The sequence below is a fragment of the Rhamphochromis longiceps genome, linkage group LG13 (assembly GCF_057381845.1).
Source record: "Rhamphochromis longiceps isolate RC_006_pf linkage group LG13, R_longiceps_female_GT1.1, whole genome shotgun sequence".
NCBI lineage: Eukaryota > Metazoa > Chordata > Actinopteri > Cichliformes > Cichlidae > Rhamphochromis > Rhamphochromis longiceps.
This window is the reverse complement of record NC_140569.1, coordinates 17,442,108-17,465,663: the sequence shown is the minus strand read 5'-3', so window position 1 is coordinate 17,465,663 and position 23,556 is coordinate 17,442,108. Positions and strand designations below refer to the sequence as shown.

Sequence of the window (23,556 nt, the reverse complement as noted above, 5' to 3'; positions counted from 1 at the left end):
TTTATTTATTACATTTTATGTGGAGTGAATAAATAAAAGTATATTTACGGTGGCCCCTAGAGACAAAGCACATACAAACTTCAAATCACGTACGAACTCTGAAGCATGTACAAACTCCAAAACACGTAAAAACACGTACAAACTCCAAAACACGTAAAAACTCCGAAGCACGTAAAAACTCAGAAGCACATAAAAACTCAAAACACGTACAAAAGACAACAGAAGTGCTCCAGGATGCTGGGCGCAGTGTTGAGCCTTTGTTATCTTGTGGCTACACAAGCCAGCAAGTACCAACGACTGGATTTGGTGTGTGGTAATAACAGGTAAATGAACTTTTTTTAAATTATTTGAATATATATATGAGTGCCTGTGTATAAATACACAAACAATACACACATGCTTTCAATTGTGTAATTTAAGTGATCTAGTAGCTCGGCTTTGGAAGTTCAGTTCATGCTAGAAATGTGTTTTGGAGTTTGTACGTGTTTTGTCTCTAGGGGCCACCGCATATATTTATATATAAACATATATAAATAAAACCACTTGTTTTTATGTTAGTAATTCCTTTTGTGCATAATTTTATATTATTGTTAATAATAAATTAATTAAAGCAACAAAACAACCTGAAGAGCCGGTTCGGAGCCGAAAGAGCCGGCTCTTTTTAGTGAGCCGAACCGAAAGAGCCGGATCTCTAAAAAGAGCCGGAAATCCCATCACTACTTTTCTCAATTACGTCAAACGATATTAAATCTTGCTCGATTAGTTTCCCCTGCGCTTAGAATCGGTTAGTACGCCTCCGCAAAAGTCCGAAGACAAGCCGTTTAGTGAGAGGCGTTACTGGTGGCTAAATTGATTTTGGTAAGTGTGTATTTTTTGAAAAACTACTTCATTATCTTTGTCACGGTGACATTTTCGGAGCAAGCACGGATGCATTGGCAGGCACGGCTGGCTCAGGTTGCAGACTCGGTATTCATTTTAGATGCTAATTTCCGGGAGACGGTTTATCTATGAGGCGGCGACGCTGTGATAAACCACAGTAACTTCTCTGGACTTTGACAGTATCTTTCACGCAGTTGCAATCGTCCAGATAATCACACCTTTTCATTTACAGTTTTGAAGTTTGGTCTGCCTGGGCAGTTGTCATCGTAAACAAACATCTTACACAATTACCAGTATCAAGGTCATTATTTGTATCGTGTGATCTGTGGGCGACTGTTAGTTAGTTTTTGCCATCTCATCATCTGATTCACATGTATGCTAAATGTCAAAGGTAGAGGAACTATTAATGCGTTGACACATGGGTTTTTGAGACCTCTACATCATCAGTGTAATGGTTTTATTTTTCTTTTCTACGGTGGCCCTGAGAGGCCAAACGTACTGCAACTTAAAAAACCACCAGCAATAAGAATTTTTTTTTTTTTTTTTTTATTGAAACAAATTTTCATATACAAAACAAGTCAAGGAAACAGACCAGAATTGTAACAATTTACATTATAAAGATGGTGAAGCAAGTCATCATAACTTTACAGGGAGAAAATAAAAGTTTCTAGGGTAAAGTAATAAGGAACATAGACCTTTTGACACAGGCAGGAAAATTAGAATAGCAAGTATTTTGTGATTTTACAGTATAGTACAGCAGTTTTTTTGTTCATATTTGAAATAAGCTTAAGTGACTTAAAATATTGACAAAAGTAATTCAAGAAGACGGTAAACATAGGAGAGGCATTCTTCCACTTACATAAATGAATAAAAACTTACAGAGCACTATTACAAAATTGACAACATCTGAGATTTCAGAATCCAGATTGTCCATAAAGTAAAGAATATCCTTAGATGTGAAGGCAGGTACATTGGAAATTCTGAGTGAAACCCAACAGTGTATTTCAAACCAAAAAGCATTAACATACTGACAAGTGAAAAATAGATGCTCTAGTGTTTCTGGATCGGAAGCAATAAGAAAAATGCTGCAAAAGCACACAAAACACGCCGGGAAGTCCAAACGGAAGTCCGTTTGGCCTCTCAGGGCCACCGTACTTTTCCTTGAAAACCCGAATAAAGTGAACAATACATTTTTAAGCAATAAACTGTTTAAAAATGCCAGATCTAGCATAAACTATACAAATTAAAACTCATACATGCATCATAATTATTCAGAAATTGACAACACATTTAATAATAATTATCATAATTATTAATATATTAAGTTCAGTAAACAAAGAATTGGTTTTGTTGCATTTATTTCATGGTTCAGGCCTTACAGGGTTAAAATTACACATAATTATTTCTTCTTTCCGGTACAAACAAAGGTATTACCCCCTTATTCTAGTGTCTCATCCGCTACGTATTTCAGCCAAATATAATTGCATTGTAATTTCAGATTAAAAACAAACAAACATGGAAATTAGATTTAATTCTTGGATAATTACACCCTTAGTCGTGGGGTATAATATGAAAATATTTATGCAATAACAAAGAGTAGACAATACTAATGCCATACATCTACTCATAGCTGCTTTATACAAATCAGCTCATAATTACATTGAGTTATCAATTGTGATAATGAGTGACACGCTAGTTCTCCAGGTAAAAGTCACAGATTGAGCCACGAAAAGCTTATGAATACTTTAACACAAGTAAAAATAAAATAAAAAAGTTATTTTAATGTCGTAGCAGGTTACTTTTTTACTGTAGCTGTCAAATATTTTATTCAAACGTCTACTTTAGAAAAAGTATAAAGTTGTACGGTATTCTCATCGACATGCACTTGAGGTGTAAATGAGTTAAAGGACTCACTCTACAGCAAGATGACAGATGAAAGAAGTGAAAAGCAAAGCAAAAAAACGTTCAAATAAAGTGTAGATAAATCAACTAATTTACTTTATACCACAGGGTTTGTTGCGCTATCACCAGTGAAGCATTTTATTTTTTAGGAAACTTGTAATTTACTGGTCGTGCTCATTGTTTACATGTTTTGTGGAAGACTAGATTCTGATCAGCAGTCAGTGTTGACAGCTTTTTTTTTTCTTTTTTTCACTTCTGGCTCTGCAGATGTAGAAAGTCAGACTCTTGTGTGCGTTGCACAGATGATTGGCTGCTGCGGTTATATTTTTTTGGTTCTTCATTTTCTGAGTAATAAGGAGTCAGAACTCAAATGCTTTTGGGTGATTGAGTTTTAAACCGGATGGGCTGAACCACAGGAGGGGACGCATTCACTCATTCTTTGGCAATGGAGACAAGTTAGTATTTTCTGATCTTACTTTAAAGTTGACTATATAGAAAAGCCAGATTTGACTCCCTCTGTGTAGCATGCTGTAAACTGGCAACAGTGTTTTGGTTTTCAGTGTAATTTCTGTCTTTATTGCTACACAGAAGAGAACTTAAGGGGCAAGTAGGAACTTGAAAAATAGTTACACAGTAGACTTTGTAAGGAAGATCAAACATTTTGTACGTTATGCTTTTGTTACATTTGATTGCACCGTCTGCAGTGTGAGCGTAACTGAAGCCTGGCGAACTTGTTTAACAGGTGGTAAAACCTGATAATTGGATCACAATGAAAGCAAAAGTTTGAAATTCTTTTCCTTTAAACTTGTCAAGTCGATCCTTGACTTTAGCTTTTGATAAAGGTGGATTATGCTGTTGTTTGTTTATGGCATTGCACTGCACTATGCTTTAACCTGCTTAGAAACGACTTGTGTTTCTGTCTTCCAGCGAAATCTTAAGAGTGTGTGTAGTCAGATCATCAGACTTTATCCACCATGCTGGCTCTGTCCAGATGTTCCACAGCTTTGAGCTGGAGGCTTGCCCTCCGCTGTTCTGCCCTCTCCGTGAGGGGCTCTAACCCAGGCAGCCAGCCCTCCACCACAGCCAGGCCTCAGTTTCTAAGGACCCAGGCTGCCCCGTTTCACCAAAGTAAAGCCAAAGCCAGTCCAGACCCAAACAAGATCCTTTCAGGCAAGGACACATTTGATTGCTCCCTACACAGTTAGCCAATCTCTGTCACAGCCCAGACTTCAGGTTTGTTCACCTGTGCATGGCGACTCTTTTTTTTTTCTTTTTTTTTTTTTTCTTTCTTCCCACTTACCGTACACTGGAATGACTCCAGGTTGAAATGTTACAAAAACAAACAAGTTAAACGAGTCATTTAATAATTCAATTAACGTCAGATTGGAGTCCCATACGCACAGTTTACCAACCCTTCGGCAGTTAATCGATAAACCAGTTCTCAGAAAATAAAATTACAAAAAAAACCTAAAACAAACCATATTTAAAGATTTTCAGTTCTGGGAAATGGTGATAGATTATGTTTTAAATAATTAAAACAATAAAATAAGTAGTTGCAGCCTGATGTTATGCTGCGATATTTTCTAAAAGACACTGTCAACAAAAAACAAACTCTGCGGTTAGCTGTGCTTTATCGAGAAGCACATTTGCTCTAGTCGAAATTTGCCTGCAGATCTTTGTGTGTGAGGAATTTAATCGCATGGGTGAGTTTTAGATAAGAGTACAGTGGCAAAAACAAACGCACACTCACAGACTACAGTCTGCACCAGATTCAAATAAAATGGGCATGCTGAGCCTTGTTGAGATGCAATCTCAGTTGAGATGTGATGTCTGCACTAGCACTGTGAAATATTGTTCTAATAAAGAACAGTTAATGTCCCTTATGCTTATGTTTCTTCTTCTCAACATGCTTTTGCTTTTTTGTGTTGCAGTTTTGTCCTCTGCTTCTGGGCTGGAGGGCGAGCTCTTTGGAATGGGGATGTGGGCTGTGGGTCTGGGTGCCGTCGGAGCTGCGCTAACTGGGATCTTCCTGGCCAACACGGATCTGTGTCTTACTAAAGCTGCCAATGCAACGCTGCAGTACCTTGAAGATGCTGATCTGCACTCCACCACGGGTGGTAAGAAAGCGTTCTGATACGGTACAATATTGGAATGTACCAGACTAACAGCAGATGTAGTTAAGGCTATTAAAAGGAAATATAAAGTTACATAAGCACTAGAATCAGCCACATGTGGTTTCCTTTCCTCGTGCGCGTTTCGACACATTACACATGCAGCGAATGAGGTTTTGTGTAGTATGTAAAGTGAAGCCACTTTCTAGAATTTTCTGGCAGATTAAATCATTGTAAACTTTGGTCAAATTCCTATGCTGAGTATTTAATGAACATCGTGAAAGAGATGCACCATGTGACCGTGAACATTTTGTTGTTTTCTCTATCTTGCAAACTCTGTTAGATTCTTTTAACTGTGGCATTCGTAATCTTTGCGACTTGCGTTTAATCGCTAACGCGTGAGGTCAAAGATTTGATAAGAAATAGTTCAATGTGGGTTTGTCTGCAGATGAGAAGGTCATCAAAGCAAAGAGCCTGTGGGAGACGAATGGGGCTGTGGTCATGGCTGTAAGAAGACCTGGATGATTTTTGTGCAGAGAGGTGACGCCAAAAGTCTCTGTGAATGAACATTGTCTGTTTCCACTCAACTATAAGTGCATGTGATGAGATTGATTTTCTCTTTTTGGTATTTTTGTCTTGCTGCAGGAGGCCTCTGCGCTGTCCTCTCTGAAGCCCCAGCTGGAAGAGCTCGGGGTCCCTCTGGTTGCTGTTGTGAAAGAGGACATCGGCACAGAGATCCGGGACTTCAGACCGCACTTCGCTGGGGACATCTATATTGATGAACAGGTTAGCAGCTGTAGATAACAAGTGGGCATGCTCAGAAAAATTGTGAGAATAATCTGAGAGTTCCTGGCTGAACTGAAAAACCTCTAGCATAGATTTCCGGTTTAGGCTTCAGCAGGAAATCACCATCGTAGCTACCTCGTAACTGAAACCGTATGGTGTACTGAAATGCATGTCGAGTCCTCCTGTGCATTTCAGGTGACTTTTTTGAATTTAATATATGAAAGAATAATAATAACTGCCATATCATCCAAAAAAAGTAATCATAGCATCAATATAAACACTCACAAATGTCACATTGCTGCAGGGTGATTGCTGAAATGATCGGAATTTAAATGAAGGAATGTACAAAGAAATGGGAAAACTTGAAGGACAAATATGTTTACCCCCGAGGAAAAAAAACAAATCAAAAAACCAACTGACCACAACAAAGAGTGAAGACGCAGGAGTGGAAAAAGTCGTCGCATCTTTTTGTTTTTATTGGCCGACACCGCATATGAAACAGGACACGGTCACACTGGCACGCAATGAACCAGAAAAAGCTTAAACGCTGGCAACAACGTTGGCCACTCACTTCACTTACATTGTAGGTTCTGCAGAGATTCACTGCAAACGTCTAAATCAACATGCTCATAGTCGTTATGATCACTTGGTTATGTTTATTTGCCATGATGGTAACATGAGTACTGTTATCTGTCAGTTATTAATGCTGATAAATTGTTTGGCTTTTAAATATTTACACCCACAACAGCAGGGGAGGCCTGTTTGAAAGGAAGGTAATCGTTCATGTGAAAGGCTGAATTCATCGCCGCTGAACTCTTTGGAGTTTTTTTTCTCAGCGATATCTTTTTCATTCTCGGCACGAGTGCGTCTCTAATGGTATCCACCACACACATTATCCACGCACGATCTAATCTGTCGCGTTTCATTAGCTCGCTGCTATTAAGCTTTTCAAGCATATATCTCCTCTTTGTCTTTCTGACATTGCCTCTGCTGCTTAAAAAGCTCTTAAATGCCCTCCTCCTTCCTCCTAATGGTTTTTCTAATGGGAGCTCTGTGAATAAATTAATCCTGACCAGCATCTTGTCTTAACTGCAAGGGGCCGTTTTACCGAATGTCCTGACAGAACCACAGTTACAAGTACCCCTGTCTTTTGTATGATCTTTAATCTCAAATCAAGCAGCAGTGCAGGGATTGCTTGTTGACAGTAAGAGTGTTGGGTCATGAGAACGCAGTGATAAATCAGTTTTAGAGTAGCAGTCAAATAATGCTACTGTAATTGCTGTACGCTGTGTATAAATGAGGCGGACTGAAACTAAAATGTGCATTGCAGAAACGTTTTTATGGCCCGGTGCAGAGAAGGATGGGAGGCCTGGGGTTCATTCGCCTGGGAGTGTGGCAGAACTTCAGGCGAGCCTGGAGGTCTGGGTACCAGGGCAACATGAATGGAGAGGGGTTTGTCCTCGGAGGGGTGTTTGTCATCGGACCAGCAGAACAGGTAGCTTCCACAGATTTGGCTCAGTGATGCTTCACAAAATTCGTCTCTATTTTTAAGCACATGTTTTGTTTTTTGGCAGGGCATCCTCCTGGAACACCGCGAGAAGGAGTTTGGCGATAAGGTGGACACGGCCGATGTTCTAGAGGCCGTTAAAAAAATTGTACCAGTGAAATAATTTTCGTAGCACGCTTTTATTAGATCACAACTTGAATAGCAAATTGAATATTTTTAACCCCATGCAGAGTTTCAGTCAAAATCGAATATAATTATTATTTCAGTAACGTTCTGGTATTTATGAAGTCAGTGTTGTTTAATATCATAAGATGCCGCTGACTTTTGCACATGTAATTTGCTGTTGGTTATGAAAATCAAGCCACCTACAAGCTAGATTCTTGACACGGGTATGAAAATGTTAGGGAATTAAAGGCATCACTTCCTTTTAGGTGCAGCAGCCATTTATTTAAGGTCACTTGAAAATGAAATGTTGACTCTGTGTAAAAGCTTAATTTGCTTCTACTGGTCAAGCTCTCAAACACTCCTTTGACATAACAAGAGCGTGCGGTCTGTGTGTGATAATGACAACTTCACTCTAAACTCTTGGTCGAGGGGAGCAAGTTTGATGCCTAAACACACACACACACACTGCTGCTGTCGTCATGTTGAGGACTGTTTGTGGTGCAGGCGTTGCTCGCTTTTGTATGACTGTGCGTATGAGAGAGAATTTTATGCATCTGCACATTTGCATACCAGCTGCAGAACAGTGAATAAAGAAGACCTCATCCAATATCTGTGCTTTTCTTTTTCTTTAAATGTAATTTGTATATTGGTTAAAACTTGGTCTAATAAAACAACTTACACAGCTCTTATGAGAGTTTTCAGAGAACTTTAGTATTTTTTTTGAGTTTTGAACATTTAAAACTTTATCCTTGAAAGCACAACAACAAAAACAAACCAAAAGAATTCCTCTGCATGAGTCTGGTTTTATTATGTTCTATCATTTCACCTTTAGACACAAAAAATACTCTTGTCAGGAACCTTGGTATTATTAATTACATCAGTAAGGTCACCAGAACGGCTCTCTCCCTCTTGCAAGTATATCAAAGGTTAGAAAATTCTTATCTCAAACTTGCACCGAGAAACTGGTCCATGCTTTATTAAGCAGGTTATATTGTAATGGTCCATTTGCGGGACTCTCCATCAGTATGATGACTTCAACTGTTTCAAAATGCAACATCCAAGATCCCTACAGGTACATGAAAATCTAACCATATTACCCCATTGAAGTGATAGCAGGATGAACCCATGTAATTTGGCAGGTTATTTTAACCATGTCTACATGATGAAATGCACTGAGCGATCAAAGATTTACATTAAACAGCAGTTGAATGGTGTACTTAATAAAGTGGCCAGTGTGTATAAATTCGAGGCAAAGTCCTTTACATATAGGAGCTACCACAAGGACAATTTACACACACACACACACACACACACACACACACACTTGTGTATCTATAGCTCTCTATATGAAGCAGTAGTAATGCAGAGGAGCTTTTTACCACTAGGTAAGGCAAGCAACTGCTTGGGCCCCCAGGTCAGTGGGGTGGGACCCAGAGGGCTGCCAAACTTTAAGTTACAGCAGTGGCAAAGTCAGCAGGGACACAGGGAGAGACGTGATCACATTTACTTTGTTTTCTCTTATATTCATCAGTTAACTCATCTAACAGCAGCCTAATTCGTCCTGCTCTGCTGACTGTGACGTGACCATGTCATAGAGTGTGAAATTTCTTTGTTTGACGGTGTCAGATTAAAGTTGTGAATGTTCCAACCACCAAAATTCAGTGGTTTTTAAGTTAGGTTAAATGTTTACGCTCATATCTGAACTGTTCTGCTGAAATATTCACTTATATGGTGATAATAACCCGTGTTAAATATTACTGCATGAAACAAGCATGCTTGGGCATTGATGTTACACATTTTATTCTATTGCTCAGATTAAAATACATCTCACGTCCAGGAAATATACATTTCAAAACAATACAAACAGAGGGAGAAAACACAATACTTATAAGTCTACATGTATGTGAGTTGTATGTATATAAAATAACCAAAACATTCATGGAGTGTAGCATGACATGACTTTTCCATGCATGCCTTCAGTATGCAAAGTTGTAAAACACTGAAAGAACTCTGTGATCTAAAATGTTACTGTCAATAAAATCAATGGCAAAAAAATGAATTCCAAACATAAAGTGTGTGTTGGACTTTCTTTACATTTTCAAACTTGTAGCTTTGTATTCAAGACAATGGATTTGGTGGAGAGGACCACTTGTGTTAAAATACACAAAAAACAAACTGTTTTTGCACAAGTATGGCAAAAGGTCCATTTGCTAAAGCTGAAACAAAAACTTTTAAAAAGCTACACACTTCCTCAGTCCTTTACCCGTTTCATCTTTGGCTGGCTCTACAGGTGTGACATGATACGGTGGTAAAACACAGTCACAAGCTGGGACGATGAAAGTTTCCAAACGTGTCTGAATGCCGACTCAAACCCCTCAGTTTTGTTCTTAAACGTTTGTGCACCAAAACGCGAGTAGAAAAGGAGAAAGATGGGAACAAAGCAACTTGGTTACGAGCAACGAAAGCTAGCAGACCACAAATGATTAAAAATTAGCAGACGCGAAGCCACGATTCAATCAGCATTATCCAGCATGATGAAGACTCACAATCATCAATGCACACTTGTAAAAGCTCCTTTAAAACAGCAACACAAATCCAGTTAACTCCTACAGCAGCACAGCAAACACATCACACAGTAGCTGCTGTCAGCATCGTAGCAAAAATGTCTTCAGTGGGCACTGCAAACATTTCTACATATAGACTATAGTAGTGATGCTAAGTGTGAAACACTGTCCTGCAGTGCATGTGATCCCACGTTGGTGTCCAATTCAAGCAGGGGACTCAAACAGAAGCCTTCTGTTCACATGGATGAGATGAAAGGGAGTGAAGTGTTCATATGAAAACCCAATTTCTCTCCAAAACAACAGAGCCAATAGTTAAAAAACAAAACAAAACCCAAAACACTACGTCCACTTTCATTTAAGTTTCAAGTAGCAACACTCTCCTAACGTTTGGTGAATAAAGCTACTGACTGTTGGAATCGCACATTAACACAATCACTGTGCATTTGTATCTGTACAAAAAGTCCATTCACAAAAATGCAAATGCTGTGCGGTTACTACAGTCCCTTAACGCCTAACATCTGTCCACAACTACATCGAAGTGTCTTAATGGAGATGAATTTTGGTGATCTATACAATCTTACTGTGGTCACATTTTTAACCAACATACACAAAACATCACTTTATACTAACACTGAATCCGAGCTGGTAATTTGCAACAGTGATAAATCAAACTATAGGAACACTCCTTTAATCTGAGAACTGATTGGTCTTGAAGCAGGAGAAGCTCCTAGTCATTTGCAATAAGTTACACTATGTACCAAGAGAAGAGGACATTGTTTCCAAGTGCATATGTGGGGCCATCTGATGCATTCACTAACAGAGGCATACATTTTAATTAAAATCTCTAAAATCCCTCAAAAATGTGCTTCGTAGCTTCTACATTATATGTGCTTTGTACATAAATATATCCAAGAAAAATATAATTATTTTTACACCACTAAGACACCATCACCACTATCTAACCACACTGGAGACACTGCGTTTGGAGAGCTTGGTCAACAATGTGAATGACTGTTGATCAAAGATGCTCAAACTCGGCCGAGCTGTCCACATTAACAAAGCAGCTACAAACACTGTGCACACACAGCTACCATGACCAGGAGTTTACTATTTTGACCTATTACACAACATTTATTACTGTCCTTTGGTTCAACAGGACATCAGTGGCTCTCGCGCTTTTGACAATCTGGCTGTTTTGATGTCTCCCAGCCCACTTCAGGTCAGGTGCAAACACTAAAAAAACCCTCCTCCAAACTGTGAGTTAGTATTCACATAACAGCAGCAATACATTTAAGATAATTTAAGATCCTTATCAACGATATCAACAGCATTTCTACTTCCTCGTGGACACACAACACACTATCCTCTTTCCACCAGATGCCACTATTTAAAAGCGCCATCACCTTTAAAAAGAAAAAAAAAACCCAGGCTGCCACAGTACATACTTATGCTGATGAGAACCACAGTTTGTAGTGTTGACTGATATAGGATGAGCAATTTGCTATATAAAGATCTTTGCCACAGGTACTGAGCACCTTATTACTTTGACTAAGAATATGAAGGGCATAAGTACACTTAGAGGAGAGTAGACGAGGGTAAGAAGCTGCACTGGGTAACAACAGGCATGGTACAACAAAACAGGAACTTCAACAGGAGTCGGGCTATTTAGAGCGACTTAACATACAGTTTTCTTGGGGCAACTGAGTTGGTGGCCTCAAGCTTTAACAAAACTGTCAGTGTGAAATATATGACACTGGAATATACACTGGAAAAAGTGGGAGCACAAGGCAGAAAAGACTGTTACATTCAGAAGAAGTTACACACATGAGTCTTCATTTTAACTGAATCAGAAATGAACCTGAATGCAACGCAAGATATTGGCGGGTTGAGGACAAATCAGTAACTTCATGAATAGCCATCCAAAAGTTCAGCTGTGACCAGCGGAAGACAAAAAGCACACCACAAAACAATAAACTGTAAATAGATGGTGCTCTTCTCTCAAGAGAAAAGAAAAAGAGCCTTAACAAAAAAAAACAACAACCCCTGCAAATATATTTTATTTCACCCTTCCAACTGAATCCAGAGCACTGTGTGTGTGTGTCTCAACATATGCATGGAAATGTGCTTGCTGCTCCTACAGGCCTTTGTTGAAGTAGACTGTGGTGATGTGAGGACTGGTCTTTCGTATCCTTTCTTGCAGATCTTCTTCCAGCCCGCTAACACTCATAGAGCTACAAAGAGATGGTCCAGCATCATTAAAAGGCAGCTAAGTTAAACAACTCTAGATATAGACTGAATGAGTGAAAGTGGCTACTGGTACCTTTTCTGAGGGAATAGGGCGCAGCACAGAGGAGTTGCAAACACCAGGCTGAAATCATGAGATGAAAACAGGAATGTTTCAGATGTTGTTGCAGGTACTTTCTGGGTGAAGTTAAAAATATCATTTGATAAAAGGATACTCTCACTGATAACAAGTCTACTTTACTCACCACAAACCGACTAGTCCCACCTGGACTGGAGCGTTAAGAATTGGGAACCGCTGCAGAGAAAACAGATAAAAATCAGGGACACATACATATCAGATGAGTTTGTCTGTACAGAGCGTCCACAGACACAAGCATTCAATGTATGTGCAACATGTGGAATGCGGTGCGACTCTTTAACCTCATAAAATACCAGCATGTCTGGTAAATCCACTCAGTAGAAACAAAACAGTACAGCAAACACGGATGCAATTCGCTTACCTTCATGAAAGCTCTCTTCTCCAGAGCATTCATTATGACAGGAGGAATGGCTGTGAACAGAACAACAAGTCAGGTGGGGGTTTCTGCTTCAATAGCAAAACAGGAAACTGTTAGTAAGGCTCAGAATGTGTGAGGTGAAGATACATTTTCTAATATATTTTTGGTGAGTGACGATCATAAAGTCAACATATATTCTCTTAACTTTGTGTTTGCTGTCTAGCGGCTCTTGAGATAAATATCTAGGTCATAGGCTGTTAAATGATGAACACTATACAGAACAGGCAGAAAAACGGGGAACCTAACCAGCCAGAAAACTCCATAAAGCAGAGAGGAGCTGCAGTTTCAGCTGATACTTCTTTGCAGATTGTCACTAATGCATGCAAGGTAATGACCAAGCAGAGAAAATGTCGACGTTACCCATTGCAGGCATCGCCATCCCAATCCTCGACACCACCACCTGCACGATGGCTTGTCTGGCAGCATTTGGAGACTCTCCTAACCGGTTTCCATTCTCATCAGTTACAGGGATACCGTACTTTAACTCCCTGATAGTGGGGAAAAACAAACATCATGTAAAGCTGTCATACCAGCTGTTAAAATATTAATCAGTGGCCTATTATAGTTAATACTTTAGTGACCTCACCTCTGCCTCATAAAGGGAATGTTGATACAGTTAGCAGCAGCAACAGCAGCAAAAGGGACAAACCGGCTGATGATTGGAGGGAGACGCTGCAAAGACAACAAAATTAAGCAATCAGGATCACATCTCAGAGCAGGTCATGTGTGTTTGTTTTATCTTCGGTTTACTTCATGTTTGTTGCACTTGAAACAAACGTATTACCGTAGCTAGAGACTTGAGTCCCAGTGCAGTGACTACGGCTCCAGTTGTTGCACTGACGTAGGCTGCACCGAGCTGGCTGCAAGAACAAAATTATCACAGGTCACACACTGAGAACCCACATCCCCTTTCAGCATTTTCATAAGTGAAATAGAGCCAATTATGCATCACCACATGAAGACAGCAGCTCAGAGTCTACAAATTAAGCTAAGGTGAATCAATGCAAAGTTTAAGTGGACCAAGAAATGTGTGAAGTCATGTATGAATATTTAAGAATGAACGAGAACATCCTCGCAAATAATTGCAAAACAGAACATTACAATATGTGTTTCACTGACTGCATGCTTGATCCATAAATATGCATTCGCATGTTGCTGTTCTTCATAAATGCATGCATTCAATGCATTTTTGCAGCGTCTGGAAGGGGCAATTTATTGCAAATATGCTGACCTGTTGTCAACAAGGAGCACGTAATCTAAGTCAGCATGAGATCACTGTGACACTGCCGAACATGCTTAACAGTGGAACGTAATACCGCTGTGAGGGAGAGGACAGCCGCTCCCACAGCCTCCTCACAGAGACTAGTTTAGACGTGGGACAGGAATGATCAAGAGAGGAAGGGAAATGAGAAGTCCTCCATACTTCACGGTGATGGGTGCGTCTCCACTGCGGTTGGTGTAGTTGACGACGGCGTTAAAGGACTGGTTAACCCACTGCCAAAACACCACTGCTGGAGTAGTCCTGCAAAAAACATGAAGGAACAGCGACAGTGTGTTTGAGGAAGTGAGATTTCACGCTGCGTGTTCGGTGCCGTTTGCGCTGTGGCAAAGAAGTGACACTACTTGAGAAAGTAGCTGCTAGCGACAAACACTTAAAAAATAATAAAAAAAAGAGGATGCAAGCAAAACCACTAAGTAACCTACAGATGCATTTAGTCATAACTGCATACAGATAACTTTGTGTGGACCCTCATTTCACACTAGTGTTCCCAGCAGATAACATCTTCATATAAAATCAATCAGCCCATAGTCAAGTTTGAATAAAATTCACATGCAAAAGATACAGATCATCTTGATAGGGTATGTGTCACAATTTTATTCATGTGATCTAAAAACCAAATGGTCCTTTAGCACAGTTTACAGGCCTCCAGAAATATATGCTGAATTTCAACTTTAACTTAAATCACCTAAAATATTCATATTGGTATTAAGAAACCCCCCAAAGCACTCGCTCTCTTCTTTACTATACCAATTTTACTATATAAAGCTATAATATATAGACTTTAAAATGTCACCATATGGTGCCCTCAAGTGGTAGGATGCAAAAACAACATTGTGGTTGATGGTAGTGCACGATACATCCAACCTGAACCTGAGTAATAAACATAAACATAATATGACAAAAATGATAGACTTAATTGTTAAATATTAAATTAACAAAAACGTGAAAAAATACTTAAAATAAAATGTGAACTATTAACATAAAATTTTTAAATAAATCAGTTTTTAAAACTATAGCCAATAATCTATTATTTCGTTTCACCATCTATTTCTGTAATTACAAAGAGTATTAAAAGTCATCTCAGCTTTATTTTTTAATCATACTGTGTATAGTTTTATTGCAGATCAAACTGTTTCTCCACACCCATAAACATAAACTACACTCTACACTACACTACTGACACTTTATTCACTTTTAGTCACTTGCAGTTATTTATTCACCTTCGGTCACTTTAATTTTAAAACTGTGTAATTTTAAAACTGTATATACTGTGTATTTATTATTTCACTCCTACTGCCTGTTCCTATTGTCCTTATCTTCAACGTATGCTGCTCGGTTGTTTGTTAATTGCCCCTTGGGGATAAATAAAGTCTTCTGATTCTGAACATGAATTGATCTCAGCTTATTAAATGGTCACAGCATAGCGAGTTATCAGTAGAATTAAGAGCAACATTTTTTATTCTTTAAGAGGATTTTCCCTCTGCACAGGGATTAACATTTCTATTTTTGCTGCTGTATTAAGGCTGACTTTTGGTCACACAGAAACTGTATCAAATTCAGCCTTTCATTTATTAAATATTAGATTTTTCCATTTCTAGATTCTCTTTAGGGAATCATTTTAGAAGCAGATTATAGTGAATTGTGTGTTTAAACCTGAGCTGTACCTGTAGAAGGTGAGCATGCAGCCTGTGATGGACATGTTCATTGGCACCTGAGCAGACATCCGGCCAATCACAAACATCTTCTCCCCTGTGTCGGGGTGGAAGGCAGAGTCATAGATGTATTTGGCTCTCCAGAGCTCATCCTCCGTCAGACCAGGCTTCACGATCCCAGCTCTGAAAAAGTCATAACAGTACAGCGCTACAGTACAGTTTTTGTTACATGTAAAAAAATTTTTTAAAAAACCCGGAGAAAACAAGTCAGCATATAATCTCGTTCAAAGCTCATTCCTATCCATGCCTTACTCAGATCAGACATACTACCCCGCTTCCCAAAAGGTTGGGACATTGTTGTAATATGCAAATAAAAACAGAATGCAATGATTAGCAAATCTCATAAATCGATATTCTATTTACAAAAAACAACATCAACAAAAGACATGTCAAATATTTAAACTGAGAAAATATACAACTATAAGAAAACTATTAGCTCATTTTGAATTTGATGGAAGTAGTGGGTCTCGTAAAAGTTGGAGTAGGGGCAACAAAAACACTGGAGGAGTTAGTTCTCCAGCTGTTTGGTGTTGCTAGTTTTAACAAATTAGGTTAATTGGTAGCATTTTAGCAACGTGATTGGGTATAAAAAGAGCACCTTAAAGTGATGGGGTTTCTCAGTATCTTTGCCTCACACAGTGCAATATATCTCCATCGCATAGAGTTGATCATGTTGATCCAAGAACTGGGATGTTTTTATCTTCCAGGAGTTGTGTACAGATCCTTGCAATATGGGGGCGTGCATCATCATGCTGCAACATGAGGGGATGGTTTTGGATGAATGGCACAACAATGGGCCTTAGGATCTCGTCGTCTGACCTCGATGAGGACGACGAGCATTTGGATGAACTTCCCTGAGACAGTTTCTGACAATTTGTGCAGAAATTCTTTGGTTATGCAAACCGATTGTTGCTGCAGCTGTCCGGGTGGCTGGTCTCACACGATCATGGAGGATAACATGCTGGATGTGAAGGTCCTGGGCTGGTGTGGTTACACATGGTCTGCGGTTGTGTGGCGGGTTGGATGTACTGCCAAACTCTTTGGCGACAGCTTATGGCAGAGAAATGAACATTAATTTCACAAACAGCTTTGGTAGACATTCTTGCAGTCGGCATGCCAATTGCACACTCCCTCAATATTTATGCTGTCTAATCAGCAGCTTGATATGCCACACCTGTTAGGTGGGATGGATTATCTCGGCAAAGGAAGAAGTGCTCATGAACACAGATTTATGAACAACATTTGAGGAATGGGTCTTTTGTGTATCTAGAAAATGTTTCAGATCTTTGAATTCAGCTCATGGAAAATGGGAACAAAAACAAAAGTGTTGCATTTATATTTTTGTTCAATGTCTGAAATTGCCAGGTAGCACACCTGGAAATCACCATAAAGATACATACGGGTTTAAGAGCAACGCATGCTCCCATCCACATGACTTCTTTTAACCCTAACCCTTGCATATTTCAGCAAGGCAATGCAAAACCACACACTGCGTATACATACTTAACCTTTCACCAACTGAAAACAGCACGAGATGAAAAATATGACAAATATGACCCCAAAATGTAGAGCAGTTCAAATCCTACGTGAGCCAAGAATAGGACAGCATTCCTCCCCCAAAATCCATAACTAGTCTCCTCAGTTCCCAGAAGAGAGGACTCAACACAATGGTAAACACGGCCCTTTTACAATGTTTTTGAGACATTTTGCTGCCAGTAAATTCAAAATGAGCTAATAATTTTCTTAAAATTGTACACTTTCTCAGTTTAAACATTTGATATGTTTTCTATATCCTATTGTAATTAAAATATGGGTTTTTACACAGTGTCTTTTGGAATAAGGGTTATACATTCCTATTCCCTTCTTTATATCTTGACCTTCTCTACCTGTAGTTCTCCACAGTCACTCTGGCCTCCTCCAGAGTCTCAGAGGACAGCAGGACGTTCCTGGGGTCCGTGACCATGAAGAAGTGCTTGGCGCGGCCCGTGAACGTGCCTTGGTCCCATCTTGGCTCCTTGATGTTTATGTTGCGGGACACCTCTTCTGACATCCTGGCTTCTTCACTCAGAAATTTTGATTAGTGCTCAGGCACAAACGTAAAATACTGCAGAAAACATCAAGTCAGAAGAAAAAAAGAACCGTATGAGTTGGATTAACTAATGCATTTCTCACAGAAAAGACTTGTCAAAACATTTTATAGGCAAGAAAAATAAACCCCAAAAAACAACAAACATGCCCTGAATGTTATTTTAAAATTTTATGCATGCTCAAATATCACAAACAGAGATCAAAGTTTGAAACAACATAAGTATGGCGACCTGATTCCTAGCCCTACAAGTGTAATTATTGTAATGAAAAACGCTGGTGGCAGAGATAAGCGCTCATCCACGTTTCACTAAAAGCTGTGCTGCATTCCAGAGATACATTGTGCTAACGAAACCCTCCACCTTTACTGTACAGGACACCACCCTGTACAATCTTTGTGGAAACAACCCTTCGGGGCATTCGAGTTTTACTGCATCCTTCATCACTCAGTGCTTTCTGAAGCCTAAATAACACTTTCTGTTTGCTGTATTACATTAAAACCACAATAAACTGTTGTTTTGTCCATTTGTGGGTTCCTTATAAGCAGCTCTTCGCTTTCAGTGCAGTCCAAATTAAAATGTGAGCTGTGTCTGTGAGTATAGGATAAAGTAAAATTAAGATGATGTTTTTATCCATTTAATGCCCACACCACACCAAAAAGCCCACAGTCACTTAAAATCCAAGTTGGACTGTACAATTTCAAATAAAACAATACCTCACTTGTAATACAACTATTGACCTCTTTCAGATCCAACTCTTTATCTCTGTGCTGTTCACATTATGGCTTTTCACCACAGTGTTAACTGGATAACTTCATCCAGCACTTGGGCCATAATTGAGTAAGAAACTGGGGGGCACAGCAGTGTGGAGACCTTGGTTTTTGTTCTTTCTGGCATGAAGGTCACAACTACCAAATTGATTTAAAAACAAAAAAAAACACCTTAAAGAGCGAGATAACACCTGATAGCGTGGATAAATAGATAACAGAGGACTTGGCTATTGGTTTGCTCCTTCAAACTATGTGTAAAGTACACGAGCCTCCAATCGCCTCACTAGCGAGACAACCACATGAATGATGTTTGTCATACCGAAATAGCCGATTAAAGAAAACCGCAACAGACACAGTGGCAGATGGGTTTGGGGTTGTCACGACAGGTGCCCCAGTTCCTGTCACCAAGCTGGCTGCTAAATGGCTAGCGAACACGCTAGCAAGGTAGCCGACAGCAGCACTGCAAATCACGAACTGGAGAACAGAAATACCCACTGTTGTTAATAAAACGGAGTTAAATGTAAAAAACACCCCCCCCCCCAAAAAAAAACAAAAAACCATCAAATGTTCGGACAGATGGGAGAACAAACAGATTTCTAATGTCATCAAAATACCTGCTAACTGACGTCCCCTAACCAGCTAGTTTACAAGCTAGCAAGCACATTAGCACCTCAGTTAGCGTTGTAAAGACAAATATGGAAATAGAGCGAGCGCTAATTTAATCAGATATGATCATTATTGATCAGTGATGTGAATTCAGCAATCACGGAAACATACCTGCTCTTAACTCCCTGGTTTTTGAAAATGTATGACCTCTCAATATCACAGCACCACCGGGAAGACATATGCTGCCTTCGCGTACTTATTGAAATATAGTAACATAGCATTTTGAAAAAAAGGATGGGTCGGTAAATAATTCGTGGAGCAAGTAACAATCAATAATGTTCTGTCTATGTTCTGTGTTACTCATATGAGGATTCATTACAGATGTCTACAGTGATAAAATAATGGGAATTAAAATGCGTGCCAGACGGTATGTGGACGGTCAAAGACTTCTTCGATTTGTTTGCTCAGTTGCAGTATGATGAATATCTATTCTATTCTATTGTTTTTTATTAAATACAACAGTAGAAAATGTAAAATATAGAATAAATCATTTAAATGTAGTCAAACTGTTCGCAAACAAACAAAAACGAGTTTCTAAGCTGCCCGTTAAGGCAGCGCCGTGCGACGAAACAGGAGGGGCGGAAGATCACGCAGGATTGGCTAAAAGCTGACGGGACAGGGGAGGAGTCCACTTCCCAGAAGTCCTTAGTTTATTAAGTGATGGGATTTCCGACTCTTTTTAGAGAACCGGCTCTTTCAGCTCGACTCACTAAAAAGAGCCGGTTCTTTCGGATCTTCAGGTTGTTTTGTTGCTTTAATTTATTTATTATTAACAATAATATAAAATTATGCACAAAAGGAATTACTAATGTAAAAAAAAGTGGTTTTATTTATATATGTTTATATATAAATATATGCAGTGGCACCTAAAGACAAAACACATACAAACTCCAAAAAGCACGTACAAATTCCAAAACACATTTCTAGCGTTAACTGAACTTCCAAAACAGAGCTACCTAGATCACTTAAATTACACAATTGAAAGCATATGTGTATTGTTTGTGTATTTATACACAAGCACACATATATATTCAAATAATAAAAAAAAAAGAGTTAATTTACCTGTTACTACCACACACCAAATCCAGTCGTTGGTACTTGCTGGCTTGTGTAGCCACTGGGTAACAAAAGCTCAACACTGCGCCTAGCATTCTGGAGCACTTCTGTTGTGTTTTGTACGTGTTTTGGGGTTTTTACGTTCTTCTGAGTTTTTATGTGCTTCTGAGTTTTTACGTGTTTTGGAGTTTGTACGTGCTTCGGCGTTTGTACGTGCTTTGGACTTTTTACGTGTTTTGGACTTTTGATGATTTATGTATTCATTTTAGTAACGGTATAAACAGTGGAAGGTGGTGGATTGTCCAGATGCTGGTCGATGTGAAAAAATAACTCAGTTGTTTGGTGGTGGCGGAGCTCAAACAGAGGGCAGCCAGTGGATGAGGGAAACCGAAGGCAGAAGAAGCAGACCCGAGGCGGCTGCGGTCAGAGCATCAGGTGAACTGAATTTCAGGTAAGAAGGTATGAACTGCAGTCTATCTGGGATCAGATATAAACCAAGTTTAGGTGTAGTTTATTTTCGTTGTGCTGACTTACAATCAGTTACAATAACTGGTACTGCGTGCTAGCTAGCATGACGGAGTTTCTATACAGCTGGGTGGGTGCTTTGATGTTACTGATACCATAGTGAACTTTATTTTATTCATAAGGTTAGTTAGTAGAATTGCCAACCGTCCAGTAAAAACGTAATCATCCAGCATTCAGAGAAAATATTAGCGTTTGGTATTGAGCTGAAAAAGAACAAAACGGAAAATCTCCGTTTTCAAAAATACCCGTGTACGTGTGGACGTAGCCTCAGTCTCTGAATGGAAGCGCTAATTCGTCATTCGGCTTTTGTCAGACTAAAGTAACTGTTAAAACTGTTTGAAAAGCTCAGCTATACAACAAGGAGAGATTGAGAATTTCCTTTTAGTTCTCAGTTTATTTGATATTGACAAAAGTTAGTCAGTTTTGTCTGTTCTTCTGTAAAACAAACTAAGATTTATTTTTAGAATTAATATTTTGTTTCTAAGTGGAATTGACAATTTAGTAGTCTGTTTCGTTTGTTCTATTTTGAAACTTAAACGCTTTAGCGGCTGCCTTTTGTGTAGTTTGCAATATTTGCCTTTATTTATCTGAAAAAGTCTCATGTTCCTTAAGTACATCTACCCTGTTGAACTTATTATGGGAAATAAATATTTAAATAAAAACAAGCTGCTGATTATTTCACATTTTACTTGTGAGCAACGGCACATTTAAATCTTACAAATATAGTTATTTGGCTTATATCGTGATAGATATCGTTATCGCCTGAAATGAAAAAAACATATCGTGATATGAAAAAATCTCATATCGCCCAGCTCTACGATCCAGTAATTTACGCCAGTATCGGACTGATATCGGATCGGTCCATCTCTAGCTTTAATCACACTCATTTTGTGATTCTGATGTCACAGCATGCAGCAATGCAAGTAGTGCTGAACGATTATGGAAAATAATCTAATTGCGATTTTTTGCCCCAATATTGCGATTGCGATGCGATATGCGATTATTTTTTAAGGTCTTTGTCTTCTGTATTATTAAACAAAGACAAGCAATACATCATATAGTATGGCCAATACTATATTACATTAATTTTAAACTGTTCTTTCCTGGAAGACAGACCTCTGTTATGATGACATGAGGTGATGCATGAATTGATGACTGACATTTTTATTTAACTTCTTCAATCACAACAGTATATTTGAACATACACAATAGTTTATTTTTAGCTTACAAACATCTGAGCATAAAGTGCTGACAAGGAACCCTGGTGTAAACATTAAAATGAAAGTCAGTACAATGTGCAGATTGCAGAAATATACATTAAAAAAAATCAGTGGCTTTACCACACTCAGTTTTTCGACATCTGTGAACTACTAGACAGTCATTCAATTAAAAAATAATATTAAATAAATAAAACTAATAAATAAAAAATACACACATCTTACTGATCTCTGCAGTCAGTAACATTACACATAAAGTGCAAACATAATAGCAATTGTATAAACACACACACAAACACGCCTTTAAAGTTTAAAGGCGTGAAATTGGACGGTCAATCAGAAGGCTAGTTCTGATTAGCGTCACCGCTGTCTCGGTGGAGTTTAATAAACTCGGCCGTCTGCTTCTTGCTATCTAAAATATAACCAGACACTGGTGTAAATTCTCGACTGTCTCATACTTCTGTTTAATAAGTTTTCTGTTTGACGTTTAGTCAGCTGTGTGAAAACCAAGGAGGAACCCACCCGGGGGATTAATAAAGTTTTATTTTATCTAATCTAATAACTTTAATCTCAGCCAAACTGATTTACTCACGAACAAACAAAACACTGAAAAAAGCCCAACAATAACATTTTTAGGTTGTCTAAGTGACTTATATATTACGTTTAACCCGAGCAGCGAAACTCCGCGGTGATCTGAAAATGATGTGCCGGGAGTTGTGCCGTTCTCGGCCGCATCAGTAACCCTCGAGCTCCCGGCTAGCTGTCGAGCTGGTGGGTAGCAGACGCCTCTGAAAACGTCGAAGCACTTTTGCAAATATGGGATATCTTGATAAACCGAGCAGATATTTGATGTTTACACAACTACTTTCTCGCCTGAAAATATGTTAAAAGTTTATTTTGTGACCCAGAAAGATTAGTATGAGTAATTTTAAAACTTAGTAGCGGCCGCCATTGCTGGAAACTGGAGTTTGGCTGGGCCGCGCTATGAATTCTGGGATATGGTAGTAATTTGGACAGCCTTCGGCACGTCGCTGTGACGTAATCGGTCTACAAATGCGGCCTCAGGAGGATGCAGCCCATGAATTTGGACATGTCCAGAGTATAATCGCAGCCTTTGCGGTTAGAAAATTGCACTTGATCATGTCGCGATATTATCGCAAATGCGATATATCGTTCAGCCCTAAATGCAAGCATTTTATTTATTTATTTAAAAACGGCACAAGCGGGAATTTCTTCTATACGGGTAATTTCAGCCTTCATGACTGTTCACAAGTGTTAATCAAAGCGCTAGTTTTAATTTAACTAGTTTTTACGCATCCACTGGGGTTTCTTTCACGGGTTGATGTGATCATTTTATTTAAAAATCGGGATTTCGGAATGTTAATCCAAGAGGGAGACAGAGGCTGCTAGTTTTTAATGCAATAGGTGGTCACAAATAACATTCAGCCCCTTTAGAAATAAATGCTGCAGTGATACTTCTAAAACCAGTCTCGCAAGCCCCATCCGTCTTTCAGCAGCTGGTTAATTTT

At 39.0% G+C, this 23,556-nt stretch overlaps 2 protein-coding genes across 5 annotated transcripts; one reads left to right on the top strand and one right to left on the bottom strand.

The window, feature by feature from the left end:
* The first annotated feature begins 781 nt into the window (after positions 1-781).
* LOC146655615 (peroxiredoxin-like 2A) lies at positions 782-7,957 on the top strand. Of its 3 annotated transcripts, XM_085428069.1 has the most exons (8): positions 784-858; positions 3,049-3,236; positions 3,709-3,951; positions 4,713-4,898; positions 5,341-5,432; positions 5,538-5,678; positions 7,009-7,173; positions 7,253-7,957. In XM_085428069.1, the coding sequence occupies exons 3-8, from the start codon at positions 3,756-3,758 to the stop codon at positions 7,346-7,348; spliced, it is 876 nt and encodes a 291-aa protein (XP_085284195.1). In that variant the 5' UTR covers positions 784-858; positions 3,049-3,236; positions 3,709-3,755; the 3' UTR covers positions 7,349-7,957. The 3 variants fall into 3 exon arrangements, with proteins under 3 accessions (XP_085284196.1, XP_085284195.1, XP_085284194.1); XM_085428068.1 differs by lacking the exon at positions 3,049-3,236 and having other exon boundaries at positions 786-858; XM_085428070.1 differs by lacking the exons at positions 3,049-3,236; positions 3,709-3,951 and having other exon boundaries at positions 782-858.
* A 1,176-nt stretch (positions 7,958-9,133) lies between these two features.
* sfxn3 (sideroflexin 3) lies at positions 9,134-19,496 on the bottom strand. 2 transcript variants are annotated; one of them, XM_085428067.1, is made up of 12 exons: positions 19,341-19,491; positions 18,883-19,037; positions 17,596-17,813; positions 15,662-15,832; positions 14,139-14,237; positions 13,500-13,575; positions 13,302-13,387; positions 13,076-13,203; positions 12,659-12,708; positions 12,404-12,453; positions 12,235-12,282; positions 9,134-12,145 (listed from the first exon to the last, which is right to left on the bottom strand). In XM_085428067.1, exons 3-12 carry the CDS (start codon positions 17,757-17,759, stop codon positions 12,049-12,051), a joined length of 969 nt encoding a protein of 322 aa, XP_085284193.1. In that variant the 5' UTR covers positions 17,760-17,813; positions 18,883-19,037; positions 19,341-19,491; the 3' UTR covers positions 9,134-12,048. The 2 variants fall into 2 exon arrangements, with proteins under 2 accessions (XP_085284193.1, XP_085284192.1); XM_085428066.1 differs by lacking the exon at positions 18,883-19,037 and having other exon boundaries at positions 11,898-12,145; positions 19,341-19,496.
* Positions 19,497-23,556: the final 4,060 nt, after the last annotated feature.